This window comes from Mustelus asterias, chromosome 19 (assembly GCF_964213995.1).
Source record: "Mustelus asterias chromosome 19, sMusAst1.hap1.1, whole genome shotgun sequence".
Classification (NCBI taxonomy): Eukaryota; Metazoa; Chordata; class Chondrichthyes; order Carcharhiniformes; family Triakidae; genus Mustelus; species Mustelus asterias.
In genome coordinates, this window is record NC_135819.1 from 6210950 (window position 1) to 6236507 (window position 25558).

The 25558-nt window shown below is 47.2% G+C and overlaps 1 protein-coding gene across 2 annotated transcripts in view; it reads right to left on the minus strand.

The window, feature by feature from the left end:
- The window catches only part of LOC144507720 (choline transporter-like protein 2), a 93498-nt gene extending 74731 nt beyond the window's left edge, over positions 1-18767 (minus strand). The window contains exon 1 of one of the 2 annotated variants that reach the window (XM_078234951.1): positions 18636-18767. In XM_078234951.1, coding sequence (XP_078091077.1) covers positions 18636-18666 — 31 coding nt within the window. In that variant the 5' untranslated portion in view covers positions 18667-18767. The remainder of the gene's footprint in view (positions 1-18635) is intronic. The other variant, XM_078234952.1, reaches the window with a different exon arrangement.
- Positions 18768-25558: the final 6791 nt, after the last annotated feature.

A 25558-nucleotide genomic window follows, 5' to 3' on the forward strand; every position in this document is an offset into this window, starting at 1 on the left:
CAACTGTGTCCGGCCCATCTCCTGCACCACTGTTTTCACCCCCTCCCCTACCTCCTAGAACCAAGAGAGGGTCCCCCTTGTCACTCCATCAGCTTCCACATTCAAAGGAACATCCTCCACCATTTCCAACAACTCCACCATGATGCCTTCCCCTCATTCCGCCTGTCAGCATTCCACAGGGACTATTCCCTCCAGGATACCTTGCCCACTTCTTCATCACTCCCAACACCTCATTACAGTATCTTAGGTAGGGATACTACATTTTGTGGTTGGCACGGTGGCACAGTAATTAGCATTGCTGCCTCACAGCACCAGGGACCCAGATTCTATTTGAGCCTGGGGTCATTGTCTGTGCGGAGTCTGCACGTTGTCCCCGTGTCTGCGTGGGTTTCCGCCAGGTGCTCCGGTTTCCTCCCACAGTCCCAAGATGTGTAGATTAGGAGGATTAGCAGGATGAATACGTGGGGTTACGGAGATAGGGCCTGGGTGGAGATGCACTGTTGGACAGACAGTGCAGGCTCGATGGGCTGAATGGCCTCCTTCTGCACTGTAGGATTCTATGATTCTCACCCTCTGCCCGCAGCACCATCTTATGCAATTGCAGAAGATGCAACACCTGCCCCATTCCCTCCTCCCAGCTCACCATCCCAGGGTCCAAACACACTTTACAAGTGAAGCAGCACTTCCTCTAATCAAAGAGGAAATAGCTAATCATTTCGGAAAGCTGAATATAATCAAACCTCGTCAGCATGGTTTTATGAAAGGTAAGTCACATTTGACAAATTCAAATTCTTTGAGGATGTAACAGGGAGAATAGTTAGAGGGGAACCTGTAGATGTCGGATATTTAGATTTCCAAAATACATTAGACAAGGTGCTACATAGGAGGCACCAGCATAAAGTAAAAGCCCATGGAATTGGAGAAGTGTGTTAGCATGGATTGAAAACTGGCTGTCACATAGAAAGCAGAGAGTTGGAATAAATAGGTTATTTTCAGAGTGGAAAGATATAACGAGAGGAGTACCGCAGGGATCAGTTCTTGGCCCATAATTGTTCACTGTTTATATTAATGACCTGGAGGAAAGAACAGAATGTAAGCTTTCCAAATTTGCCGATGATATGAAGATAGGTGGAAGGGCAGATTGTGATGAGGATACTGTGATTCTGCAATGAGATAGATTGGGTGACTGGGCAAAAACCTGGCGAATGGAGTTTAATGTGGGCAAGGGTGAGGTCATGCACTTTGGTAGGAGGAATCAAAAGGCAGATAATTATCAAAATGGGGAGACTCTGCAGGTAAGTACAGAGGGATCTAGGTGTTCTCGTGATGAATTACAAAAAGTGAGCAAGCAGGTCCAACGAATAGTTAAGGCGGCAAATGGAATTTTGGCTTTTATTACAAAGAGGTTGGAGTTTAAAAATAGAGAGGTTTTGTTCTGATCATACAGGGTGTTAGTGAGGCCACACCTGGAATACCGCATACAGTCTTGGTCCCCTTCCCTTAAAAAGGAGATAGTAACATTGGAGGCAGTCCAAAGGAGATTCACCAGGCTAAGACTAAGGTATTGTTCAGAAGAATTCAAGGAAGAGTGAACAAAGTGCTCTGAATTAAAGAGACAATTGCATGAACTTGATTTAAAGCGGGGAGCAGACCCTCAGAGCTAGATGAAAATGTTTGATGTCATTTTAATAAGAGTCTGGGAATTGAGAGTTTCAGCAATGTGAGCAGTTTGGACAGCAGTCAAGACAAAGAAATTGTAACGGGGTTGGTGTAAAATCCTGGACTGGATTCACTGGCAAAAGATTTGCTTAAAACTGTAATTTGAACGTCCGGGACTGGAATTGGAATGTAAACCGCTGAGTGAAAGCATTATTGAGAGAGATTTTAAAGTGGGATTTTGGGAGTGGAGTTTGAAAACTTTCATGTGACACGCTGACATGTGGCACGGTGGTTAGCACTGCTGCCACACAGCGCCAGGGACGTGGCTTGGGTCATTGTCTGTGTGGAGTCTGCACGTTCTCCCTGTCTGTGTGTGTGTGTGTTTCCTCCGGGTGCTCTGGTGTCCTCCCACAGTCCAAAGATGTGCGGGTTAGGTTGATTGGCCATGGTAAATTGCCCCTTAATGTCAGGGGAATTAGCAGGGTAAATATGTGGGGTTACGGGAATGAGGGCTGGGTGGGATTGTGGTCAGTGCAGACTCAATGGGCCAAATAGCCTCCTTCTGAGCTGTAGGGATTCTGTGAATCATCTTGCGATTCTGAAGAGAAAATCACGGGCAGTAACTTGAGTTCAGAGTGGAGTGCTTACTTGACCACAGTCGCCTTGGGGTGTCAAATGGACCGTGTGCTAATGAGACTATTATAGCTTCAAATGTACTGTGTCATTGTGTTAATCTTAAAACCCCTGTGTATTTGCTAAGCTAAGTGGGGACTGAAGGAGTGTTGTATTAAAATCCAACTTTTTCATGATTAATATTTTTTTCTTGTTGTCAAAACTAATTAACGATCCCATGACTCTATTTTTCCACTTTTTATTAAAAAAATGTAAGTTACAGTCTTTTGAGCCAGGGTTCAATTCTAGGTTTATCCCGTCCAGTTATATCAACTGGACATCATTAGACATCCCACACCATTAGAACTTCACCCGAATAAACCAACCCTAACCTTTCCTGGCATGTTGGGTGAGTAAATTTATGATCTTCAATGCCAAGTCTATCTCAGTGAGAGAGTGGAGCAAAGCATGCTTCAGAGAAGGACACCTCGGACAACAACTTTTGGATGTCTATATTTAACTGCGCATGTGCAGATTCCAACAGTCACATTTGATTTATTCAACTACAAGCGACATCCAAGCCTGCTTCAGTCCTGTCCTCGCCTCATACCAAACACACGCACCTCCAGCAGGAGTCAGTTAATAGCGATCAGTAACAGGAACCACAGGTGAAAGCTTCCTCTCATCTATCAAAGCCTCACTGCCCTCTCTCAGGTTGGTTCATTCAGCAGAGTGAGGATCAGAATTAGGGCATTCTTTGTCTTTTTGTCAGAGTAAACAATTTTTTTCATTCATGGGATGTGGGCATCACTGGCTGGGCCAGCATTTATTGCCCATCCTTAACTACCCTCCATTTCAGAGGACAGTTGAGAGTTAACCACATTGCTGTGGGTCTGGAGTCACATGTAAGCCAGACCGGGCAAGGGCAGCAGATTTCCTTCCCTACTTTAATGAACCAGATGGGTTTTTAATGACAATCGACAGTGGATTCATGGTCATCAGTAGACTTTTAATTCCAGATATTTTTATTGAATTCAAATTTCACCATCTGCCGTGGTGGGATTTGAACCCAGGTCTCGGAGTATTACCCTGGGTCTCTGGATTACAAGTCCAGTGACAGTACCACTAGGCTACTGCCTCCCCCTACATGCTGAGCCGTTCTGGAGTTATCCCACTTCCCCAAAGAGCATCAATGCAGTTCCCAAAACCTGACAGAATTTTGTCTCTAAACGATGAAAACAAAAGCAGCTATTGGAGAGATGAACAGTTTATTAAAGAAAGCAGAACGGAATAGGAAAAACAGAATCGGAAAATCCTAATACAGGGATGGGGAAAATAGTCAATCTGAATTTCCTTGCTGTAACAAGATACAGTTATTTTTACACCACATTCCTTAACTCCATCAAATTACCTCACCAGCTCAAAACTCACTTCCCTCAGAAACAAGTCATCATCAAACACAGATAGACCTGCCAATTCTGACATTTTCTATTTTAATTTCAACACATGTCGGCTAACAGTGATTGAAATTAAAACAGAAAAAGTGTGTGAATTTGCAGTCTGGATCTGTAAGGAAGGCTGGGTTGGCAGTTTAAAGAAACTCTACGCTGACTGTAAGGTTATTTCGAGTCTCAATTCTCTGACACACTCCAAAGATATTCTGGGTATTCCTGAAATGTTCTCAATTCTACCTGAATAACTTTGAGCCCATCTCATAGAATCACAGAATCCCTACAGTACAGAAGGAGGCCATTCGGCCAATCGAGCCTGCACCAATTACAATCCCCCTTACAGTAAGGGGCAACTTAGCACTGTCAATCCAGCTAACCCGCACATCTTTGGACTGTGGGAGGAAACTGGAGCACCCAGAGGAAACCCACGCAGACACGGGGAGAATGTACAAACTCCCCGCAGACTGTCACCCAAGGCCAGAAATGAACCCGGGTCCCTGGCGCTGTGAGGCAGCAGTGCTGACCACTGTGCCACCCCATCTATACTAGAAACCCAGCCTGCCAAAGGCAAGAGTGATTTGTTAATGATCTAACCTTTTCAATATGTCACAACCTACACCCTCTCCCACTTGCATCATCTCAAGAAAAGGAAACAGCAGATAGGGTAGGATTTGTAAGTTTGCGGATGACACTAAGATTGGATGGCTGGTTAACAGTGAGGCGGAGTGTCTTGGGCTACAAGAAGATATAGACAGAATGGTCAAATGGGCAGATAAGTGGCAGATGGAATTTAACCATAAAAAGTGTAGGGTGACACACTTGGAAGGAGTAATTTGACAAGGAATACTCAATGAATGGTAGGACACTAGGAAGTTCCGTGGAACAAAGGGACCTTGGCATTTTTGTCCACAGATCTCTGAAAGCGGAAGGGCATGTTAGTAGGGTGGTGAAAAAGGCACATGGGACACTTGCCTTTATCAATCGATGCATAGATTACAAAAGCAGGGAAGCCATGTTGGAGTTGTATAGAACTTTGGTGAGGCCACAGCTGGAGGACTGTGTGCAGTTTTGGTCGCCACATTGTAGGAAGGATGTGATTGCACTGGAGGAGGTGCAGAGGAGATTCACCAGGATGCTGCCTGGGATGGAACATTTAAGTTTTGAAGAGAGGCTGGATAAGGGCTTGGGCTGTTTTCATTGGAGCAGAGAAGACTGAGGGATGACCCGTTAGAAGTGTACAAGATTATGAGGGACATGGACAGAATAGATAAGGAGCAGCTGTTCCCCTTAGTTGAAGGGTCATTATGAGAGTATATAGATTCAAGGTGAGAGGCAGGAGGTTTGGGGGGGGGGGGGGGGGGGGGGGGGGGGGGCGGAAGATGTGAGGAAAAACTTTTTTTTACCCAGAGGGTGGTGATGGTCTGGAATGCACTGCCTGGGAGGGTGGTGGAGGTGGGTTGCCTCACATCCTTTAAAAAGTACCTGGATGAACACTTGGCACCTCATAACATTCAGGGCAAAGGGCCAAGTGCTGGCAGATGGGATTAGGTGGGAGTTCAGGTGTTTCTCAAGTGTCGGTGTGGACTCGATGGGCTGAAGGGCCTCTTCTGCGCTGTATGATTCTATGATATTGCTATTACTGATGACCCTCCAGAAACAACTGCTGCATAGCTCAGCGATGTAGATTCAAGTGAGATCAGTCCAGACTTGCCATACTTGCCAAATATTCAGACCACAGTGCGTGCATGCACGCACGCACATGTAAACCATAGCCAATAGGGGAAGGGGATAAGAATAACCGTTACTTGTGGAATCATATCTCCTTTATACATGGAGTCAGCAGCCTCTGGCAAAACAACAGTGTCAGAATCAGGTAGACAGCAGAGCTCAATAACACCAAGTTCGACTTTAGTGAGCACTTCAGACTGGAGATGATCTCAATGCAATAGGAAGCGGAGTTTTAAGCACCACTATAGTGGTCGCTGATAGATTGCTTTGACTGTGTAAAAAAACTTGGATATTTTTAAAATCAATAAATGTAATAAATTATGAATCAATTCAGACCCCAGCACTGAGATCAGGAGCTGAATGAAGGAATGAGGCAAGATAGTTGCAGCACACGTACTAAATTTGTCGAGAACATTTTAAGCCTAATTATAAGATACATTCTCTCATTTTAATTGATTAGATCGGCAAGCTGGGACTGGTCATACATAATGAGTACATAGCCAAACAGAACAACTAGGACATCACCAATCCACAGCACACACTCTGCCACCTGGTAACCAGTGGGCAGGGGGCTTCTGGAAGCTGGATTTTCCTTCTGAGGGGTCGGAACAGAAGTCAGAAAACAGAACGGTTTCCGGATCTCAAACCCCAGCCGTGGGGGCACTCGGTTAATTGGCATGAAGATAGGTTTCCTGCCCCATTACCTGGATCTACACTTTCAGTGCTGTAAGCTACAGGACTTTGGGCTGGGCGTAGGAAGGTGGGATTAAAGAGATCACCTGGATGCCCTTGGTTTAAGAACATAAGAACTAGGAGCAGGAGTAGGCCATCTGGCCCCTCGAGCCTGCTCCGCCATTCAATAAGATCACAGCTGATCATTTCGTGGACTCAGCTCCACTTACCCACCCGCTCACCATAACCCTTAATTCCTTTACTGTTCAAAAATTTATCTATCCTTGCCTTAAAAACATTCAATGAGGTAGCCTCAACTGCTTCACTGGGCAGGGAATTCCACAGTTTCACAAGCTTTTGTGTGAAGAAGTTCCTCCTCAACTCAGTCCTAAATCTGCTTCCCCTTATTTTGAGGCTATGCCCCCTAGTTCTAGTTTCACCCACCAGTGGAAATAATTTCCCTGCTTCTATCTTATCTATTCCCTTCATAATCTTATATCTTTCTATAAGAGCTCCCCTCATTCTTCTGAATTCCAATGAGTATAGCCCCAGTCTACTCAGTCTCTCCTCATAAGCCAACCCTCTCAACTCCGGAATCAACCTAGTAAATCTTCTCTGCACCCCCTCCAGTGCCAGTATATTCTTTCTCAAGTAAGGAGACCAAAACTGTACACAGTACTCCAGGTGTGGCCTCACCAGCACCTTATACAGCTGCAACATAATCTCGCTGTTTTTAAACTCCATCCCTCTAGCAATGAAGGACAAAATTCCATTTGCCTTCTTAATTACCTGCTGCACCTGCAAACCAACTCCTTGAGATTCCTGCACATGGACACCCAGGTCCCTCTGCACAGCAGCATGCTGCAATTTTTTACCATTTAAATAATAGTCCATTTTGCTGTTATTCCTACCAAAATGGATGACCTCACATTTACCAACATTGTACTCCATCTGCCAGACCCTCACCCACTCACTTAGACTATCTATATCCCTTTGCAGACCTTCAGTGTCCTCTGCACACTTTGCTCTTCCACCCATCTTAGTGTCACCTGCGAATTTTGACACACTACACTTGGTCCCCAACTCCAAATCATCTATGTAAATTGTAAACAATTGCAGTCCCAACACTGATCCCTGAGGCACACCACTAGTCACCGTTTGCCAACCAGAAAAACATTTACCCCCACTCTTTGCTTTGTTAGTTAACCAATCCTCTATCCATGCTAGTACATTACCCGTAACACCGTGCACCTTTATCTGATGTAGCAGTCTTTGGTGCGGCACCATGTCAAATGCCTTCTGGAAATCCAGATACACCACATCCACAGGTTCCCCATTGATCACTGCACATGTAATGTTCTCAAAGAATTCCACCAAATTAGTCAAACATGACCTGCCCTTCATGAACCCATGCTGCGTCTTACCAATGGGACAATTTATATCCAGATGTCTCGCTATTTCTTCCTTGATGATAGATTCAAGCATTTTCCCGACTGCAGAAGTTAAGCTAACCGGCCTATAGTTACCCGCCTTTTGTCTACCTCCTTTTTTAAACAGTGGCGTCACATTTGCTGTTTTCCAATCTGCGGGAACCACCCCAGAGACCAGCGAATTTTGGTAAATTACCACTAGTGCATTTGCTATTTCTCCCACCATCTCTTTTAGTACCCTGGGATCCATTCCATCAGGACTAGGAGACTTGTCTACCTTTAGCCCCATTAACTTGCCCAACACTACCTCTTTCGTGATAATGATCGTTTCTAGGTTCTCACCTGCCATAGACTTCCTGTCATCAATTTTTGGCATGTTATTTGTGTCTTCCACTGTGAAGACCGACACAAAATACCTGTTCAATGCCTCAGCTATTTTCTCATTTCCAGTTATTACATCCCCCTTCTCGTCCTCTAAAGGACCAATGTTTACTTTTGCCACTCTTTTTCGTTTTATATATTTGTAGAAATGGCATGGACAAGATGCGCTGAATGGCCTCATTCTGTGCTGTAACTTTTCTATGCTTCTTTAAGAGCAAGGAGCAGGCTCTTGAAGCTTGATGGTTCAGACCTTGCAGTTTGAGAGGAACAGCAGGGAGAGCACTTTGCAATGGAGACATCTCCAACATTTTTTAACATCATTAATTTATAAATCCAGATCATCGCTGTGGTGGGGTGATTGGTGGGTGTTGAGGTTAGGGTTATCTTATCCTTTACATATGGGCACCCAAACAGACAGGGGAAGGCCTCTGGACTGGTCTCCCACCTTGGCCTACAGCTGGGTGCCCACCTCCAGGCAGCTGTCGGTGTGGAAAACTGGAGACCACCCAGTCAGCCTCCTTTAGTTGAACTTGAGTCCCTTGAGGAGCCTGATGGGCTCCTTGCTCTGAGTGGGTGTGTTGGTCGATCCTGCCTCTGCCAAAATGGCCCGAAGGTGGGTTGGAGCTGGCAACCTGGCAGGATCTAAAAATCCAACCTGCGCACTGGACATGTACCATAAATAGTCAATAATCTGAATAGCCAGTCAGTATTGACCACTGATGTTAAAGGACAACTACCCTATCCATATTTCCTCCCTTTACCCTTGTTTCATGAAGGACTTAACCAAAGTTACCAACAATAACCTCGATGTTCGAGAAGGACAAGAGCAGCAATGTCGTAGAAACATCAAATCCTGATTTGGACATGTGCTGTGGTACCATAACCATCGCAGAGTCAGAGATCTGGGGCTTCCCCTTCAGTACTGGCCTCAACCCATGGACTGCTGGAGTTTGGGGAGATGACTCACTATTTCCTCAGAAATAGTAATCAGTAGTGGCTTTCAGTCAGTCAGCATCACCCAAACGCTGAGAACAAATGAGGCGAACCCTGGTCTGCAAAGCTTTCAGGCTGAACTGAAACCAGTTCCAACTGCAACGCCTGAAGATGGTTTAACTCTTTAAACTCTCAGCCTGGTTACGTTGCTGCAAGCAGTTTCCACTCTGCAAAACTTTTCACTTGACTGGAAATAAAGCCTTAGGAACTCTTGCAGAGTTCTTCCACAAGTCACGGTTCTTAAAACCATTACTTCCGGCTTTGGTCAAAATTTCCCAATGCCCGAGAATAGATACAGACAGATAAAGAAAAAAGTTGAATATACAACACTAAAAGTGAAAACATTAAAAATGAGACACGAACATTGAGGAAGCTGACACGCTCTTTTCTCACATTTCATCTCATGGATTTCCCATCAATAATTAGTCCTTTCAAACCAAACTAGACAAGACAAAGTCTGTGCCAAAATACTTATGAACACCGCAACTAAAGCTGGAGCTTTTACTGATGAGATAATTCTCAAAGATTAATATTTAATTTCTACATTAATGTGCAATTTTAGACTCACATTAACCTATTTCCCAATTCCACACAGTCAGATACATTCTTTTAAATGTTCTTTATAATGTACACTGTTCGACAATAACAGTGAATGTCAGCAGCGTATTTGACCAATCGGACATTACAGCCAGACTTCACCAACTGTCCAAACTGGTCGTTTGACTGTAATGTGGAGCATGACTCGAGCTGGATTCCCTTCCTCCCTAATCCAAGGGCACTGGAGCCAATAATAGCCCCGAATGCCGTTCTGACTAAGATCAACTAACAGCACAAGTCAAAGACTGAACTGGAACAGTTCACATCAGTGACTGACAGCTCACAACATACACATCAAGGAACCCCCCACTCCACTCCCCTTTTAAGAAGATTCAAATGGATGAAAACCGGAATCAAGAGCTGGTTTGGGTGTCAGCTTGGCTCAGTGGTAGCACCTCGTGCCTGAATCACAAGATTAATCCAGCAATTAAGCACACAATTTAGGCTAACACTCAAGTACCGATGTGGAACTACAGCCTCGGTGCTGCCGTACCGAGGAAGTGCCCCACTATCCAAGGGGCTGCGCCAGGGCAGTGTCGCACTGTTTACGGCCAGCACTAAGGTTCTGGTCTTTTATTCTCTTTGAACATCAGATGATTGAGAATAGATTACGGATGACATGAATAAATGAGCCTAACAGAGATGAAGTTTATTTATTAGTGTCACAAATAGGCTTACATTAACACTGCAATGAAGTTACTGTGAAAATCCCCTAGTCGCCACACTCCGGCACCTGTTCGGGTTACACTGAGGGAGAATTTAGCACGGCCAATGCATCTAACCAGCACATCTTTCGGACTGTGGGAGGAAACCGGAGCACCTGGAGGAAACCCAAGCAGAGTGGTTCTACCTGCCTGCTTTTGTTCCAGCCGCACAGCGACAGGTCTGGCTGCCAGTCTCCATTTTCCTGTCACCGTCAGTCATTGAGCCGCTCCTGGATTGAATCTCCCGAGTCGCACAGGGAGAATGTTGCAGACTCTGCACAGACAGCGACCCAAGCCGGGGGGATCGAACCAAGGTCCCTGGTGCTGTGAGGCAGCAGTGCTAACCACTGTGCCACCGATCTTCATGGAAGAAATGGTGGTTTAACTTGTCTTCCTGTGATGTTAAGGCAGAGTCCATCTGCTTTACTCAGCTGATGTTAAATGACATTACAGAGACATGATGTGGAGATGCCGGCGTTGGACTGGGATTACAGAGACAAGCAGGGAGGTCAGGTTACCCTGATCACACTTCAGTTAGACTGACCAATTAACTCACTGTTATCAGTGGGGTCTTGCTGTGCACAAATGCTTTAAATGGAAGATCTTCAGCCCATCTAGCTATGCTATCCACAGTATTCCTTTGGAATGTTACTAATTACCCCCGGGTTCCATTTGAAAAGAACTTGCTGAATTCCGTCTAGAAACTGGTTAAAGTGTCTTGCTACACCGCCCATGTCAGTAATCTGTTTTACAAGCTGCTGTAATTTAAAACATCCCCCTGCATTTCCTGATTTCTTTTGTTGTCCTATATACAGCAGGTAACTAAAGTCATTAATGAAGTCCTTTGGGATGCACCAGGTCTAAAGTGTGAGATGCTTCATGAAAACAATTCCTCCTTCTTCTTTGGCTGCAGCGCTCCAGGCTGCAGCGCCCCAGGCTGCAGCGCCCCAGGCTGCAGCGCCCCAGGCTGCAGCGCCCCAGGCTGCAGCGCCCCAGGCTGCAGCGCCCCAGGCTGCAGCGCCCCAGGCTGCAACGCCCCAGGCTGCAGCGCTCCAGGCTGCAGCGCCCCAGGCTGCAGCGCCCCAGGCTGCAGCGCCCCAGGCTGCAGCGCCCCAGGCTGCAGCGCCCCAGGCTGCAGCGCCCCAGGCTGCAGCGCCCCAGGCTGCAACGCCCCAGGCTGCAGCGCCCCAGGCTGCAGCGCTCCAGGCTGCAGCGCCCCAGGCTGCAGCGCTCCAGGCTGCAGCGCCCCAGGCTGCAGCGCCCCAGGCTGCAGCGCCCCAGGCTGCAGCGCCCCAGGCTGCAGCGCCCCAGGCTGCAGCGCCCCAGGCTGCAGCGCCCCAGGCTGCAGACACAGTCAGTGCGACTTGGAGATTCAATCCAGGAGCGGCCCAGTGACTGACGGTGTGACTGATCAGGAAAATGGGGACTGGCAGCCAGACCCGTCTCTGTTCAGCTGGAATAAAAGCAGGCAGGTAAGAAACTTCTCCTCGTTATTACTCATACATTCCTGGACGTAAAGACAGCAATCAAAGGCCCAGGTACAGACAGCTCCTCATAGCTTCCAGCGCTTTTATCTGGAATTGCTCCAGAGGAGACGCCTGCCATGCAACACGCGGAAGGGAAAAGAGTAATACTGACACAGTTAACTTTCCAGATGATCTGGGCATTTGTTTGCTGTAATGTTTGACAGGCCCACTCAGCTGTTACTTCAGGTGAAGCGACACACAACTTTCTTTACCCAAGTAAAAAAACTCCAATTGCTACATTATAAACCAGGCTAGCTGCAAACACACGTTATGTTAAACAGACTATTTAATAAGCCTCACTTTGGCATCATCTTGCCTCTTCCTCTCCCACAGTTGATCATAATGTAGGCTAATATTCGAAAGCAGAACTGAGGAAGTCATCCATTCCGACAGATGCTGCTTTTCAAATGATAGAAGTGGCTGCCGACACTCACTGTATATAACCCACCGTACCCAAAACAAACATATTCCTGAAAGGCACGGTCAGGCATTATATAAATGTCTGTCTTTACATTAAATATTTTGCCTGCCGATATATTTTTCCGAAATTGCAAAGAAAATTAGAAATTAATTGGTCAGGTTGCAGATTGTTTCACATCGGAGACCAGTACCTGATCAGTGTGCATCAGTAGTTCTACTCATTACACCTAAACAATTCCATAATACACAATTTGATGGGATTCATCCAAGTAATTCCCCTCTCCGGTGAGTATCTGTCTGCCAATCAACTGGGAACTTGGTTTGTGTTCCCTGGAGTTTAGACGGTCGAGGGGTTTCCAATGTGGAGTACTAAAATGATAAAGTAATGCAGTAAGAATGGAGAGGAACAATTTCCTCCGGTGAGGGACCCAGAACAATCGTAGAAATCATAGAAACCCTACAGTGCAGAAAGAGGCCATTCGGCCCATTGAGTCTGCACCGACCACAATCCCACCCAGGCCCTACCCCCATATCCCTACATATTTTACCCACTAATCCCTCCAACCTACGCATCTCAGGACATTAAGGGCAATTTTTAGCATGGCCAATCAACCTAACCCACACATCTTTGGACTGTGGGAGGAAACCGGAGCACCCGGAGGAAACCCACGCAGACACGAGGAGAATGTGCAAACTCCACACAGACAGTGACCCAAGCCGGGAATCGAACCCAGGTCCCTGGCGCTGTGAAGCAGCAGTGCTAACCACTGTGCTACCGTGCCGCCCCAGGGGTGGACAAGGGGAACAATTGTAAAATTAGGAGTGAAATCAGGAAGCAAGTCTTCAAGCAGAAAGGTCGTAGGAATCTGCAATTTTCGACTCCCAAAAAAGGCTGTGGATGCTGAAGAGCCAATGATGTGGAGATGCCGGCGTTGGACTGGGGTAAACATGCTGAAGAGACCTTTGTTACGCTGGGACAACAAGTGAAGTGAAGCAAAGGCAGGTAAATGGAGTCGAGTTACAGACCAGCCTTGATTTAATTGCTTGTTGCTGGTGAGATTGACAAAGCCTGCTTGAAAATGTCTTTGTACACAAACCACAACAGGCCCAATGTCATTAGTGAGTACTGAAAATGTTACGTGGGTCACAGCACCGTCCACATATGTTCAGCTAAAATTAGCTGAAAGTACAAATTTAAATCTAACCACATATGTCTAAAAGCACAAAAACAGTAAACTCGTCAGAGAGAAAGTGCAGCTCAGATTACACTTCAAGGCAATATACAATAAATTAACATCACTAGCTCCAATTAATTCTTTATAACTCGCATTAAGATACTTTTCAGATTGCTACCACTGACTGTAATAATCTTATGATTACACATAATGCCCTTAACCTGAGCCATACTCAGCTATCCAGCACAGATATCTTTCAGTTAAAGCTTTTGCCAAATGTTTGATCCCTGCTCTGTATTTTGTGTAAATCTCAGCCAGGGAAGGCTATTTTAGACTTGGTTCCTCTGGTCCCACTCGAGACAATAAGCAGCAAAAACTCCACCACAGGCACCAGTCCATCACAATCGCTTCCCTCCAGCCAAGGAGGTGTCTCTTTCGTGTCCTCCTTGAATGTACTTCACTAGGTCTTCATTGGCCTCCTCTCCTTCCATCGAGTGGTGCCCATTCCTTTGCCATTCTGGTGGTGTGTACGATAAGGAGGTGAAGTATGTGCCCTGTAGCCTCAGTTGTGTCTCTATTACAATGTTGGCAGGTACCCAGCACTAGTCTCCTGTAGCACTTGTTGTTAATGCTTTTATGTATTATTGTCACGTGTATTAGTATACAATGAAAAGTATTGTTTCTTGTGTGCTATATAGACAAAGCATACCATTCATAGAGTACACAGGGGAGAAGGAAAGGAGAGGGTGCAGAATATAGTGTTATAGTCACAGCTAGGGTGCAGAGAAAGATCAACTTACTATCAGGTAGGTCCATTCAAAAGTCAAAAGCAGGAAAGAAGCTGTTCTCGAGTCAGTTGGTACATGACCTCAGAAGTTTGTATCTAACTGGCTCTCCAGGATCTTACATAGGCAACAAAGGTGAAAGACTCAACTAACATGACACCTTTGTTGCTCTCTTCCAAGTCAGACTGGCACATTGCAGTTGCTACTAATACAGGCAGGTGGAATGGCAGCTTTCTGGCCGTGGGGGACCGCCGGGGGAAGGGACCGCCCGGAGCCGCCGGGGGGAGGGACCGCGCGGAGCCGCCGGGGGGAGGGACCGCGCGGAGCCGCCGGGGGGAGGGACCGCGCGGAGCCGCCGGGGGGAGGGACCGCGCGGAGCCGCCGGGGGGAGGGACCGCGCGGAGCCGCCGGGGGGAGGGACCGCGCGGAGCCGCCGGGGGGAGGGACCGCGCGGAGCCGCCGGGGGGAGGGACCGCGCGGAGCCGCCGGGGGGAGGGACCGCGCGGAGCCGCCTGGGGGAGGGACCGCGCGGAGCCGCCGGGGGGAGGGACCGCGCGGAGCCGCCGGGGGGAGGGACCGCGCGGAGCCGCCGGGGGGGAGGGACCGCGCGGAGCCGCCGGGGGGGAGGGACCGCGCGGAGCCGCCGGGGGGAGGGACCGCGCGGAGCCGCCGGGGGGAGGGACCGCGCGGAGCCGCCGGAATGTTGGATGTTGCTTTGATGATTCCCGAGTGGACATTGATCTCGAAATCACTCTCCCTGAAGAAAGTGTTCCCTTGGCCAGGGAAGTGGTCGACAGCCTCGATATTGCCCAATGGAGATGGGATTGTTGCCATCCAGCCATCACTGCCTTGGGTCTTCGTACAGCTGATGCGCACCTTGGCGTCGCTGCTCTTAAACCTGTGATCACGTCTTGGGTTGTGTACAATGCTTCAGCCAGCGAGGTGATACCGTCTGCAGGTCCCTCACTGGTGGTGCTGTGGCAGAATGCCAGAATCAGCACCCACCATCACCGTCCACACGGTGAAATCAATAACCAAGAGGAAAAGGAATGGGGGAGGATGCAGCCTTGTCACATTCCTGTGCTGATGTTGAAGAGCACGGTGCCCAAGCAGTCCCCACACAACAGCTGGATTCATGGTGTAAGACTGAGATGTTAATATATCACTCCGCATGCTGCCATTCCGGGATCACTCCAGGATGGTGGGCTGTGCCCCAGCCACTCCAGGATCTCCGGGACGCTGCGCCGTGTCACAGTCACTCCGGGACGCTGCGCCGTGTCACAGTCACTCCGGGACGCTGCGCCGTGTCACAGTCACTCCGGGACGCTGCGCCGTGTCACAGTCACTCCGGGACGCTGCGCCGTGTCACAGTCACTCCGGGACGCTGCGCCGTGTCACAGTCACTCCGGGACGCTGCGCCGTGTCACAGTCACTCCGGGACGCTGCGCCGTGTCACAGTCACTCCGGGACGCTGCGCCGTGTCACAGTCACTCCGGGACGCTGCGCCGTGTCACAGTCACTCCGGGACGCCGCCCGGGGTCACAGTCACTCCGGGATGCTGCGCTGTGTCACAGTCACTCCGGGACGCTGCGCTGTGTCACAGTCACTCCGGGACGCTGCGCCGTGTCACAGTCACTCCGGGATGCTGTGCTGTGTTGCAATGTACCAGCGTTACTGATGATGGATGTTGTCAAAAGCCTTCTTGAAATCAGTGAAGCTTCTGACACTCTGCTCTGTGAAAGATCTGCTCACAGCACCGAACTGCAGCTCTGGAAACACGCCTGTCCTTCATGAAGAACACTATCCATTACTGTTTCTAATCTGAGAAGGACCTTGCTGAAAACCAGGCTGGGTATTGAAGTTCCCAGTCACTATCCAGCTGCCATTTACTGGAAGTGTGAACGCATAAACATCTGGAGAAACAAGATTGGGCCAACTGCCTCCCTTCACTCGACTCCTGCACCGACACCCGAGACTTGGTGATCTGGGTGTGGTATGGTAGAGAGGTTGGCACAAACGGAATTGAACACCAGCTGGAGTCTGTGCCTTAAGGGTAGGAGAAAGAAAATTGGCAAAACAAACTTATTTGAATCTCAACAGCTACATGACGTAGCCAGCAGATATCACTGAATACCGTTACCAGGTATTCAGGCATGTCAATGAAATTCTGAGGAGCGAGTCTGGACACGAATACAGAATAGTTGTCTCCGGAGTGGAGAAAAACATTTCTCCATCAGGACAGCTGCAGCTAATTTATCTGGTGTTGTCATCTCATGTCAAAGTTCAATTAGGGGAAGGAAGAGACCCCAAGTGCTGCCTTCCTGATTCAGAAACACTTCAATAAAATCTGATATGGAAATGCCAGGTTGGACTGGGGTGGGCACAGTAAGAAGCCTCACAACACCAGGTTAAAGTCCAACAGGGTTTATTTGGAATCACGAGCTTTCGGAGCGCTGCTCCTTCATCAATAATTTGTGACTCGGAAAGCTCATCTGTATAAATCAAACAACAGAACTATGAGCTCTGAAACCTCTGCTTAATAACCCAGACTCCCAGGATGCGAACCACATCACAAGTAAATTTCAGCTCCTCACACATTTAATTTTCCTGATGTAAAGCAACTCTTTCTCCAAACATTAACATTCATTCGTGACCAAGTAGAACAGACACATGGTTTACTATGTGTTCAGTGTTTAAAAGTTAGATGAGACCAATTATAACCCTTGGATTAATCATTTCAATTCGTCGCATTTGTGAAGCTTAAACACTCAAAGATTTCTGGCACTTTTCGAACAGGCTCCAGTTATGAGAAAAACAAAGTTTTAAAATCAAATGGAAACAGAGAAAAACAGTTAAGCGTTTCTGTCCAATTGCCGAGTCAGAACCTGGGATATTAACCACCGGAATGAGAAATCTGCTAAACGTTTCCAGAATTGATGGAAAGAAAAACTTAAGCTAATCTAAAAGTGGGAAGAGAATCACGGGTAGATAGATTTCTGATCGATAAGGGAATTAAGGGATATGGGGAGCAGGCGGGTAAGTGGAACTGATTCGCTTCAGGTCAGCCATGATCTTGTTGAATGGCGGGGCAAGCTCGAGGGGCTAGATGGCCTACTCCTGCTCCTATTTCTTATGGTCTTATGTTCTTATGAATCATCAGCCAGCACAACAGGAATTATGCTGACGATCTGCCAATTGTTCGGATAAGAGGAATTGGGCAACTCTTTAAAAAAACAAAAAGGGCTCGGTGGAAAATAAGATGACAATTTACATCTGTTTGTGCCCCAAGAGGGCAACTCACTGATTTAGGATCATTCAGATAGCAATGTAAACAAGGGAATGTTCAAGTGGACATTTGGTTTTGTAGATATTTTTGGATTTGTAAGGAAAATTAAAATGTCATGACTGTTTCCATCATGCTTTTCCTATTTACAAAATGAGCTGGCACGGTTGTGAAAATTTAGCACCATTGACATGTTCTCAATTTTCACTCAGAGGGGCTGGGTTGAATTGGGAACTGGACCCTTTATCAAAACTAATTCGTTAAAAATAAATCATTAATTGTTTTGATGGAGTAAATGAGGAGAAACTGTTTTCACACAAAACACAAGTTTTGGGTGCATGAGTAAGGCCATTCAGCCCCGCAAACTTGCTCCATTGTTGATAAGGTTACAACTGATCTGATGGTGATCTCAATTCCACTTTCCTGCCCATCCCCCATAATTAGAATCATAGAATCCCTACAGTGCAGAAGAGGCCATTCGGTCCATCGAGTCTGCACTGACTCTCTGAAAGAGGATCTTACCGAGACCTTATCCCTATAACCCCACATATTGAACTCGCTAATCTCCGTAACCAATACAGTTTGGAACACTTAAGGGGTAATTTAGCCTGGCCATTCCACCTAACCTACGCGATCACTAAAAGCTATTTAATCCATCCTTGAACATAATCAATGGAGCAGCTACTGGTGGCAAAAGGGTTGCCAGCCAGTAGACATTGATTGACTGAAGGGAAATGCCAAAAGAACCAGGGGAGACATAGGAAATTTGTGTTTTGTTACATGGTCAGCTGTTGGGATCTGGAATGTGCTGCCTGAAAGGGCGGAGGAAACTGATTCCACAGTAACTTTGAGGAGGGGAAAGTTTGCTGGGCTATGGGGACCGGGGGGTGGGGGATCAGCTCTGGCAAAAAGCCAGCAGAGGCACAGTGGGCTGAATGGCCTCCCTGTGAAATCATGACCCCCACATTCCACACGCTGTGCAATCAATCTACCCCAGACACTGCAGCCAGGCTGGATCCGCGAGGGGGGGGGGGTCCCTGGGGGAGGGGGTGTGGGTGCTGAGGAAGGGGCGGGGGAGGCTGGATGCGGGGTGGGGGTCCTGGGGAAGGCGGGATGGGGGGGGGGGCGGCAACACCTCAGCCTGTGGGTCCCACCCCTCGCAGCATCGACCACGAGCCGGGCGTTGCCGCTTTAAGCTACCCGATGCGCAGTGACTGACCGTGCGGCTGCTGCTCGCTGCTGCTGCCCATGGCCCCGGCCTCCCGCTCTCTCCCGGCGCCGCTCCCGCTCGCGCTTTCTCAGCAGCCGCGAGGCCGCCTTCACCCGGGGGGGCGGGGCTCCCGCTCAGACTGACAGGCCGGTTGGCCAATCCGCGCAGGGGGCGGGACTAACAGCTCAGTACACCCAATCAGCGGCGCCGGGGTTGTGAGAATTGGCCAATGAGCATTCAGGGGCGTGTCTACCCGCCTTATATAAAGCGGCACCGAGCGTCCCGTTAGTTTAGAGGAATGTGGTCCGGGGAGTTGGGCGTGTGTTGGTCTGCCTCTCTCCCCTACCCTGGGGAGCCTGCCCCTTGTCCCTTGTCCCTTGTCCCTCTCCCCTGCCCTGCATTAAACCAGCTAATTATAAATAAAACAAAGGAGGCTACTCGGCCCTTCACACCTGTGCTAGCTCTTCCCGGCTTCCATCAGAGTTTTGAATGGGCTTACCTCCTATTAACTTTCTCTGCACCCTATCTCTGATTATAACACTATATTGTGCGCCTTCCTTTTCCTTCTCTCCTATGAACAGTATGTTTTGTCTGTATAGCTTGCAAGAAACAATATTTTTCACTGTGTCCCAATCCATGTGACAATAATAAATCAATTCAATCATTCTTTACTCTGTCCTGTAAATTTTTCTTTCTCTAATTCTAGTATGGTATGAATGCACAGGAGGCTACTTCGAAACACCCTTCCTGCATTTTGAGTGTGCGAGGATAAAATAACCCTCTGAGTTCACCCTATCTCAATTTGGCTGTGGAGTTATTAATAGAAATTGGATGACACTGCTCATGTAGAGGGAAATAAAACCAAAACACTTTCCTGTAAATGGATGGGTAGTAAGAGGTCCTGTCCGCAACGCAATCTTAAATATACTTCACATCTCTCCTGCCACTGGAAATCATTTCTCCTTATTAACTCCGTGAAAATTATTCATGATTTTGAACACTTCTATTAGAGACGCTCTTAATCCTTTCTGCAAAATTAGGACAATCTAAGTTTCTCTTGTCTCTCTACATAAATCCCTCATTTTGCCCACTGTTCTCGTAAATCTCCTTTGCACCCTCTTTAAGGCCTTGACATCTTTCATAGAATTCCGACAGTGCAGAAGGAGGCCATTTGGCCCATCGAGTCTGCACCGACCGCAATCCCACCTAGGCCCTATTCCCGTAACCCCACTATTTACCCTGCTAATCCCGACACTAGGGTTAATTTAGCATAGCCAATCAACCTAACCCACACATTTTACGGACTGTAGGAGGAAACCGGAGGAAGCCCACGCAGGCGCACAGTGCAAACTCCACACAGGCAGTGACCCGAGGCCAGAATTGAACCCGGGTCCCTGGCGCTGTGAGGCAGCCGTGCTAACCACTCCCTAATGTACAGTGCCTAGAATTAAACAAATTTGCAATCCTACCGGTATTTTACAAAATTTCAGCAAAATTTCCTTTTTTGTACTCTGTAGGCGAAATCTTACCAGAAAATGGCAGAGTGGCTCCGGCGTGTTTTTGGGCCGAATCTTGCAACTCATTAGTATTAATTTCCGTTCCCACTGCTCCAGCAGTGTGTTCCCTCTGAATCACCCGCCGCGTAACGACTTAATTGTTGCAAGCACTGGGGAGCGCCATGTAAACAACTCCCCAGCACTTGTTCCACGACTGCAGAAGGTGGCAGCCAAGAACGCAGCACCGTGCTTTTCGGCGGGACCCTCACTAGAGGGAGGGAGTGGCACAGATGTGGGAAACCCTGTACCCCTGCTCCAGGAGGCAGCCTTCCAGCAGGGTCACCATCCCCGCCTGGGATGCAGAGGCAGCCCTGGTCAGTGCAAGCGCACTGCAGAAGAGGACGGGGCAATAGTGTCGGAAGAAGATGAATGCTCTTCTTCGCTCAACCGGGGAAGTGAATCACCCCCCAGTTTCCCACTGGACCCCCTCGCACACCCCTCAGTCCCCCAATCCTTTCCCCTCACTCAGACACCTTGGCCTTTGCCAACACCAAGCACCAGGTCCTCCCCTCCCTCCCACAATCACCATGTTTCTCCCAGTAGCTATGTTTCTCACACTCCACTTCCCACCCAAAACTCCACACCTGCCACACTTCATCACCATCTTAATTGTCAACACTCCCATCTACACTCTCCCTTTCTGTGTCATTGCAGGACAAACTCAACCACAACAAGCGTCAAAGGGCGCAGCCAGCTGGAGGCATGCCCGAACTGAGAACCCTCACATTTTAAGCCTCGAAGTCCTCGAGTCGGGGAGGAGGAAGCCTGCACTGCTGGTGACGTAGGGGCAGCAAAGTGAGAATCCTCAACACAAATGCTGTCATTTCTCACGACTCAAGTGAGTAATCAATGTTCCCTCCGTATTGCATATAATGCACTGAAGCCATGTCTTGCAGGTCAAATACAGTAAGAAGTTTAACAACACCAGGTTAAAGTCCAACAGGTTTATTTGGTAGCAAAAGCCACACAAGCTTTAGAAGCTCTAAGCCCCTTCTTCAGGTGATTAACTCACCTGAAGAAGGGGCTTAGAGCTTCGAAAGCTTGTGTGGCTTTTGCTACCAAATAAACCTGTTGGACTTTAACCTGGTGTTGTTAAACTTCTTACTGTGTTTACCCCAGTCCAACGCCGGCATCTCCACATCATTGCAGGTCAAATGCCAGACCATCCTTGGGGCCCCCTGGAACCACCGGACTCCAGCAACTCAGTGGGGGTCTTCTCCAACTCTACCGTGGAAGAGGCGTCACAGCTTTCATTCGCACCAGGCACCAACGTGGATATTCACATCTTGGCGGGTTCGGTAAGTAGACAGGCCTCTGGGTCACTCACTGGTGAGCATCTCACAGCTGAAGATTAACATCAGGCAGATGTTAATCTTCAGCCAACCTGGCATTGCCAACCTGTGCCAAGAGGCGAGCCCCTGTGGGAACCTCATGAGGGAAGGAGGGACTCCTTTGTATGGGGTGGTGGCTGCGGGCAGACGAAAGAGAGGATGCCAGCAATGGCCGTTGCGGCACATAATCGAGGGGAGGGGGGGAAAGAGGCCAATAATTCAGGGCGAATGGATCAGCGATCGGAGGGGGCGGGGGGGGGGGAAGGGGCTGATGATCAGGGATGGGGGAGGAAGGGGCCAATGATTGGAAAGGGGAAGTGGCTGATGATTGGTGGGGTAGGAGGGAAAGAGGCCAATGATTGTGAGGGGGGGGAGAGGGGGCCAATGATTGGGGCGAGGTGGGTGGGGAGAAGTGCCGACTCTAAGGTTTCTAAGGTTCTGATCGGGGTCGGGAGGGGAGCCCCTGAGGTCTCTGCGGTGGGCTGGGAAGAGGGGAAATTTATATATGTTCTGATTGGGGCGTCCTGATCTCAGTGCAGCCGGGTTTTGCCGACACGTTGAGGTCTTGACCCCTGCATGACGGTGTGAAACACACCCGCTGATTTTTTTTTGGCAGAGTCTGGAGAGAAACACACCAGCTTTCTCACCAGAAAAAATCACTCTGCCTATTCTTGGTAAGATTTCTAAGCAGGATTCTGTTTAACTGCAGCCTCTTTAACTCCCCTTTATATTGTATTCTAGCTCCAAAGTTGTAATGACTATCATTCGCCTATTTAATTTTTTTTGTATGTAATTATTACATTTAGTGACCAATGTGCAACCATCATCATAGAATCCCTACAGTGCAGAAGGAGGCCATTTGGCCCATCGAGTCTGCACCGACCATAATCCCACCCAGGCCCTATCCCCATAAACCCACATATTTGCCCCACTAATCCTTATAATCTGCACATCCCAGGACACTAAGGGGCAATTTAGCACGGCCAATCAACCTAACCCACACATCTTTGGACTGTGGGAGGAAACCGGAGCATTCGGAGGAAACCCACACAGACACAGGGCGAATGTGCAAACTCCACACAGTCACCCAAGCCAGGAATTGAACCCAGGTAGCTGGTTCTGTGAGGCAGCAGTACTAACCACTGTGTCGCTGTGCCGCCCATTGAATCTCTTTGGACCTTCATTCACTGTTTAGATTTTCCTTCCTTGGCCAAAGTGGATTACTTCACACGTGAAATCCATCTGTCAGAGTTTTAGCCACTCAATTAAGCTATCAATGTCCCTTCTGTAACTTTAGCTACTGTTTACACTACTTACAATGTCACCTAACTTTGTTTCATTAGCGAGCTTGGATATACGGCTCTCGAATGTAATAAACATAGTGAATGGTTGAGGTATCACCACAGATCTTTGTGGGATGCCACGAATCACTAAAAAAGGGACTGAGTACTTGTGTGGTAAAGGAAATATTAAAAGCTAAGAGGGAGCAAGCAAGGTCAGCGGAATTAAACACAGTGGCTCGTGGGAGAAAACAATTGATAAGCCAAATAGCTTGTACGTAGTGTAACATTTTATGATACTATGTAATGTTTGTTGACAACTCCCTTTAAATCGTGCACTGAAATGTTAATTATAAATCACACAAGAGGCTCTGAAACTGCTTTGAACAAACAAAGGGAATAGCAGAATGTGCAACATTGCCTGCGAATGTCAAAAGGAATATGAAATAAACTTGCTATTTTGAGTTGGGCCAATGTAAACCCACTGGATGACAATCAGGCATCTTTTTATACAGGATGAAGAAAAAGAATACAGGGTATTCGGAAAGGAAGTTACAAAAGTGCTGAAAACAAGTGAAGTTTTTTATGTAGCCATTTACACAGTCACACATCAATCATCTCACAATCTGGGCAGCTTGTTTTGTTTGCAATTTTAGAGTTGTCAAGGATTGCTTCCTGAACTTGTTACCAACTTCATTTTTTTCTGCACCTCGGCACACAAAATCTTCCAACTCAGGGACTTACAGATTTAGAGATTTTAGGCGCATAACCTGGTTTTGGAATCATTCAGAGAAGAGTAAATGAACAGGTCCGCTTCTCTTCTATCTGTCGTCTTGCTCACCATCCCAGTGTGTCAAAACAATTAAATCCAAGGGATTAGCAGAACAAATAAAGAAAAAACAGAAGTTTTTATTTCAAGGTTTAGTTGAAACCAACTGAAGCTCATTGTCCTGGTTGAATCATAGAACCCCTACAGTGCAGAACGAGGCCACCCGACCCATCGAGTCTGCACGAACCACAATCCCACCCAGGCCCCACTCCCGCAACCCCCACATATCCACCCCGCTATCTATCCCCTGACACTAGGGTCAATTTAGCATGGCCAAACAACCTAACCCGCAGATCTTTGGAGCATGGGAGGAAACCAGAGCACCCGGAGGAAACCCACGGGGAGAACGTGCAAACTCCACACAGACTGTGTGAGTGCATGCAAATCATTTTCAAAAACCAAACTGAAACACTCATACTGTTTTTTTTCCATCAAATTAAAAATCAAACTTAAATGTATTTAAAAATATTTAACTAGCCTGTTTGTAATATGTTATTGTGTCATTTTGTACCTTCCTCACAAAAATACAACTTTGTTTAAAAAAATACTCAATATAAACTTAATCTGAATAAAACTCTTTTCTTCCAATAATTTTGAAAAACAGATATGGTTAGAGGCTGTGTCAATTAGACTAACTAAATGTTACCAATACACAAGGAAAATGTGAATGTGTTATATGTCCAGCCTGTAGAATCTACCAGTAAAGTTTATTTATTAGTCACAAGTAAGGCTCACATTAACACTGCAATGAAGTTACTGTGAAATTTCCCCAATCGCTACACTCCGGCGCCTGTTCGGGTCAATGCGCCCAACCAGCACGTCTTTCAGACTGTGGGAGGAAACCCACGCAGACACGGGGAGAACGTACAAATTCCACACACTCACCCAAGCCGAGAATTGAACCTGGGTCCCTGGCGCTGTGAGGCAGCAGTGCTAACCAGTGTCACCGTGCCACCCCTACCACAACCCTGGACACAGTATCAAGGCCTGGTTTTTGAGAGAGGCACGGACCTTCAAATAAAATCTTTACAATAGTTTTAAAATGCACCCAAAGACAATTTAATTAGTAAATCAGATTATTGTGAATATCTGCAACCTTTTGATTTTTGAGTTCTGTTTGAAATTTTGCTTTGAACATTAGAAATTTCAGCCGCAGAGCAAAAAATGAGTCCAGGCTCACTTTCCCATTTTTAAAACATTCACATGTTCTCCTCAATGTTCATTCATGATTAGTTATTTCCTAAATCCTAGTATAAGTTTTCCAGCTGCTTTTCATGACTTTGCTTTTGTTCATTTTTAATTTCTGCAGTCCAGATTTATTGCTGTTTAACTTTGGACCAATCAACAAAACGGAAAAGTTATAATCGGAGAAAATAACAGACAAACAGAAGAGAATATTAGACCAAAGATTTTTAATGTGTTACATATTGGGAAATAAATATATATAAAATATAACATTCATTTATGAATATTAGAATAAAGAATAACAACTCTGATTTACATTTTTCGGGGGGGAAATGGTCAATCTCACAATTCAATACCCAAAACTCCAGTACAAATTCTACTATGTCACAGTCAAAGAAATCAGTGCCACTGAAAACACAAGGTGCCCCCTAACATGGAATAATATTCATTATCATTGAACAGAACCATCGGTCTCCAAGGTGACCTGGCTAACCTATCTCAGGCATTACACATGCTCGTTTCTGTGCTATCTTTTCTTTTGTTTCCTTCTGAATTTAGGAAACAGTCAAAGGTCACTGTAGTATAAGGGTGTTAAGCAGAGCAAGGGTTAATGTGGATCTGAACAACAGTACTGCCTGTAGTATGATGTAGAGAGTCATATGAAAGTGGATTGTGTGTAGAAAAGTCTAGAAAGAGCCAGCATGGAGACAACACCCATGCAGGATGGTACTTTGGAGATGTGTATAATTAT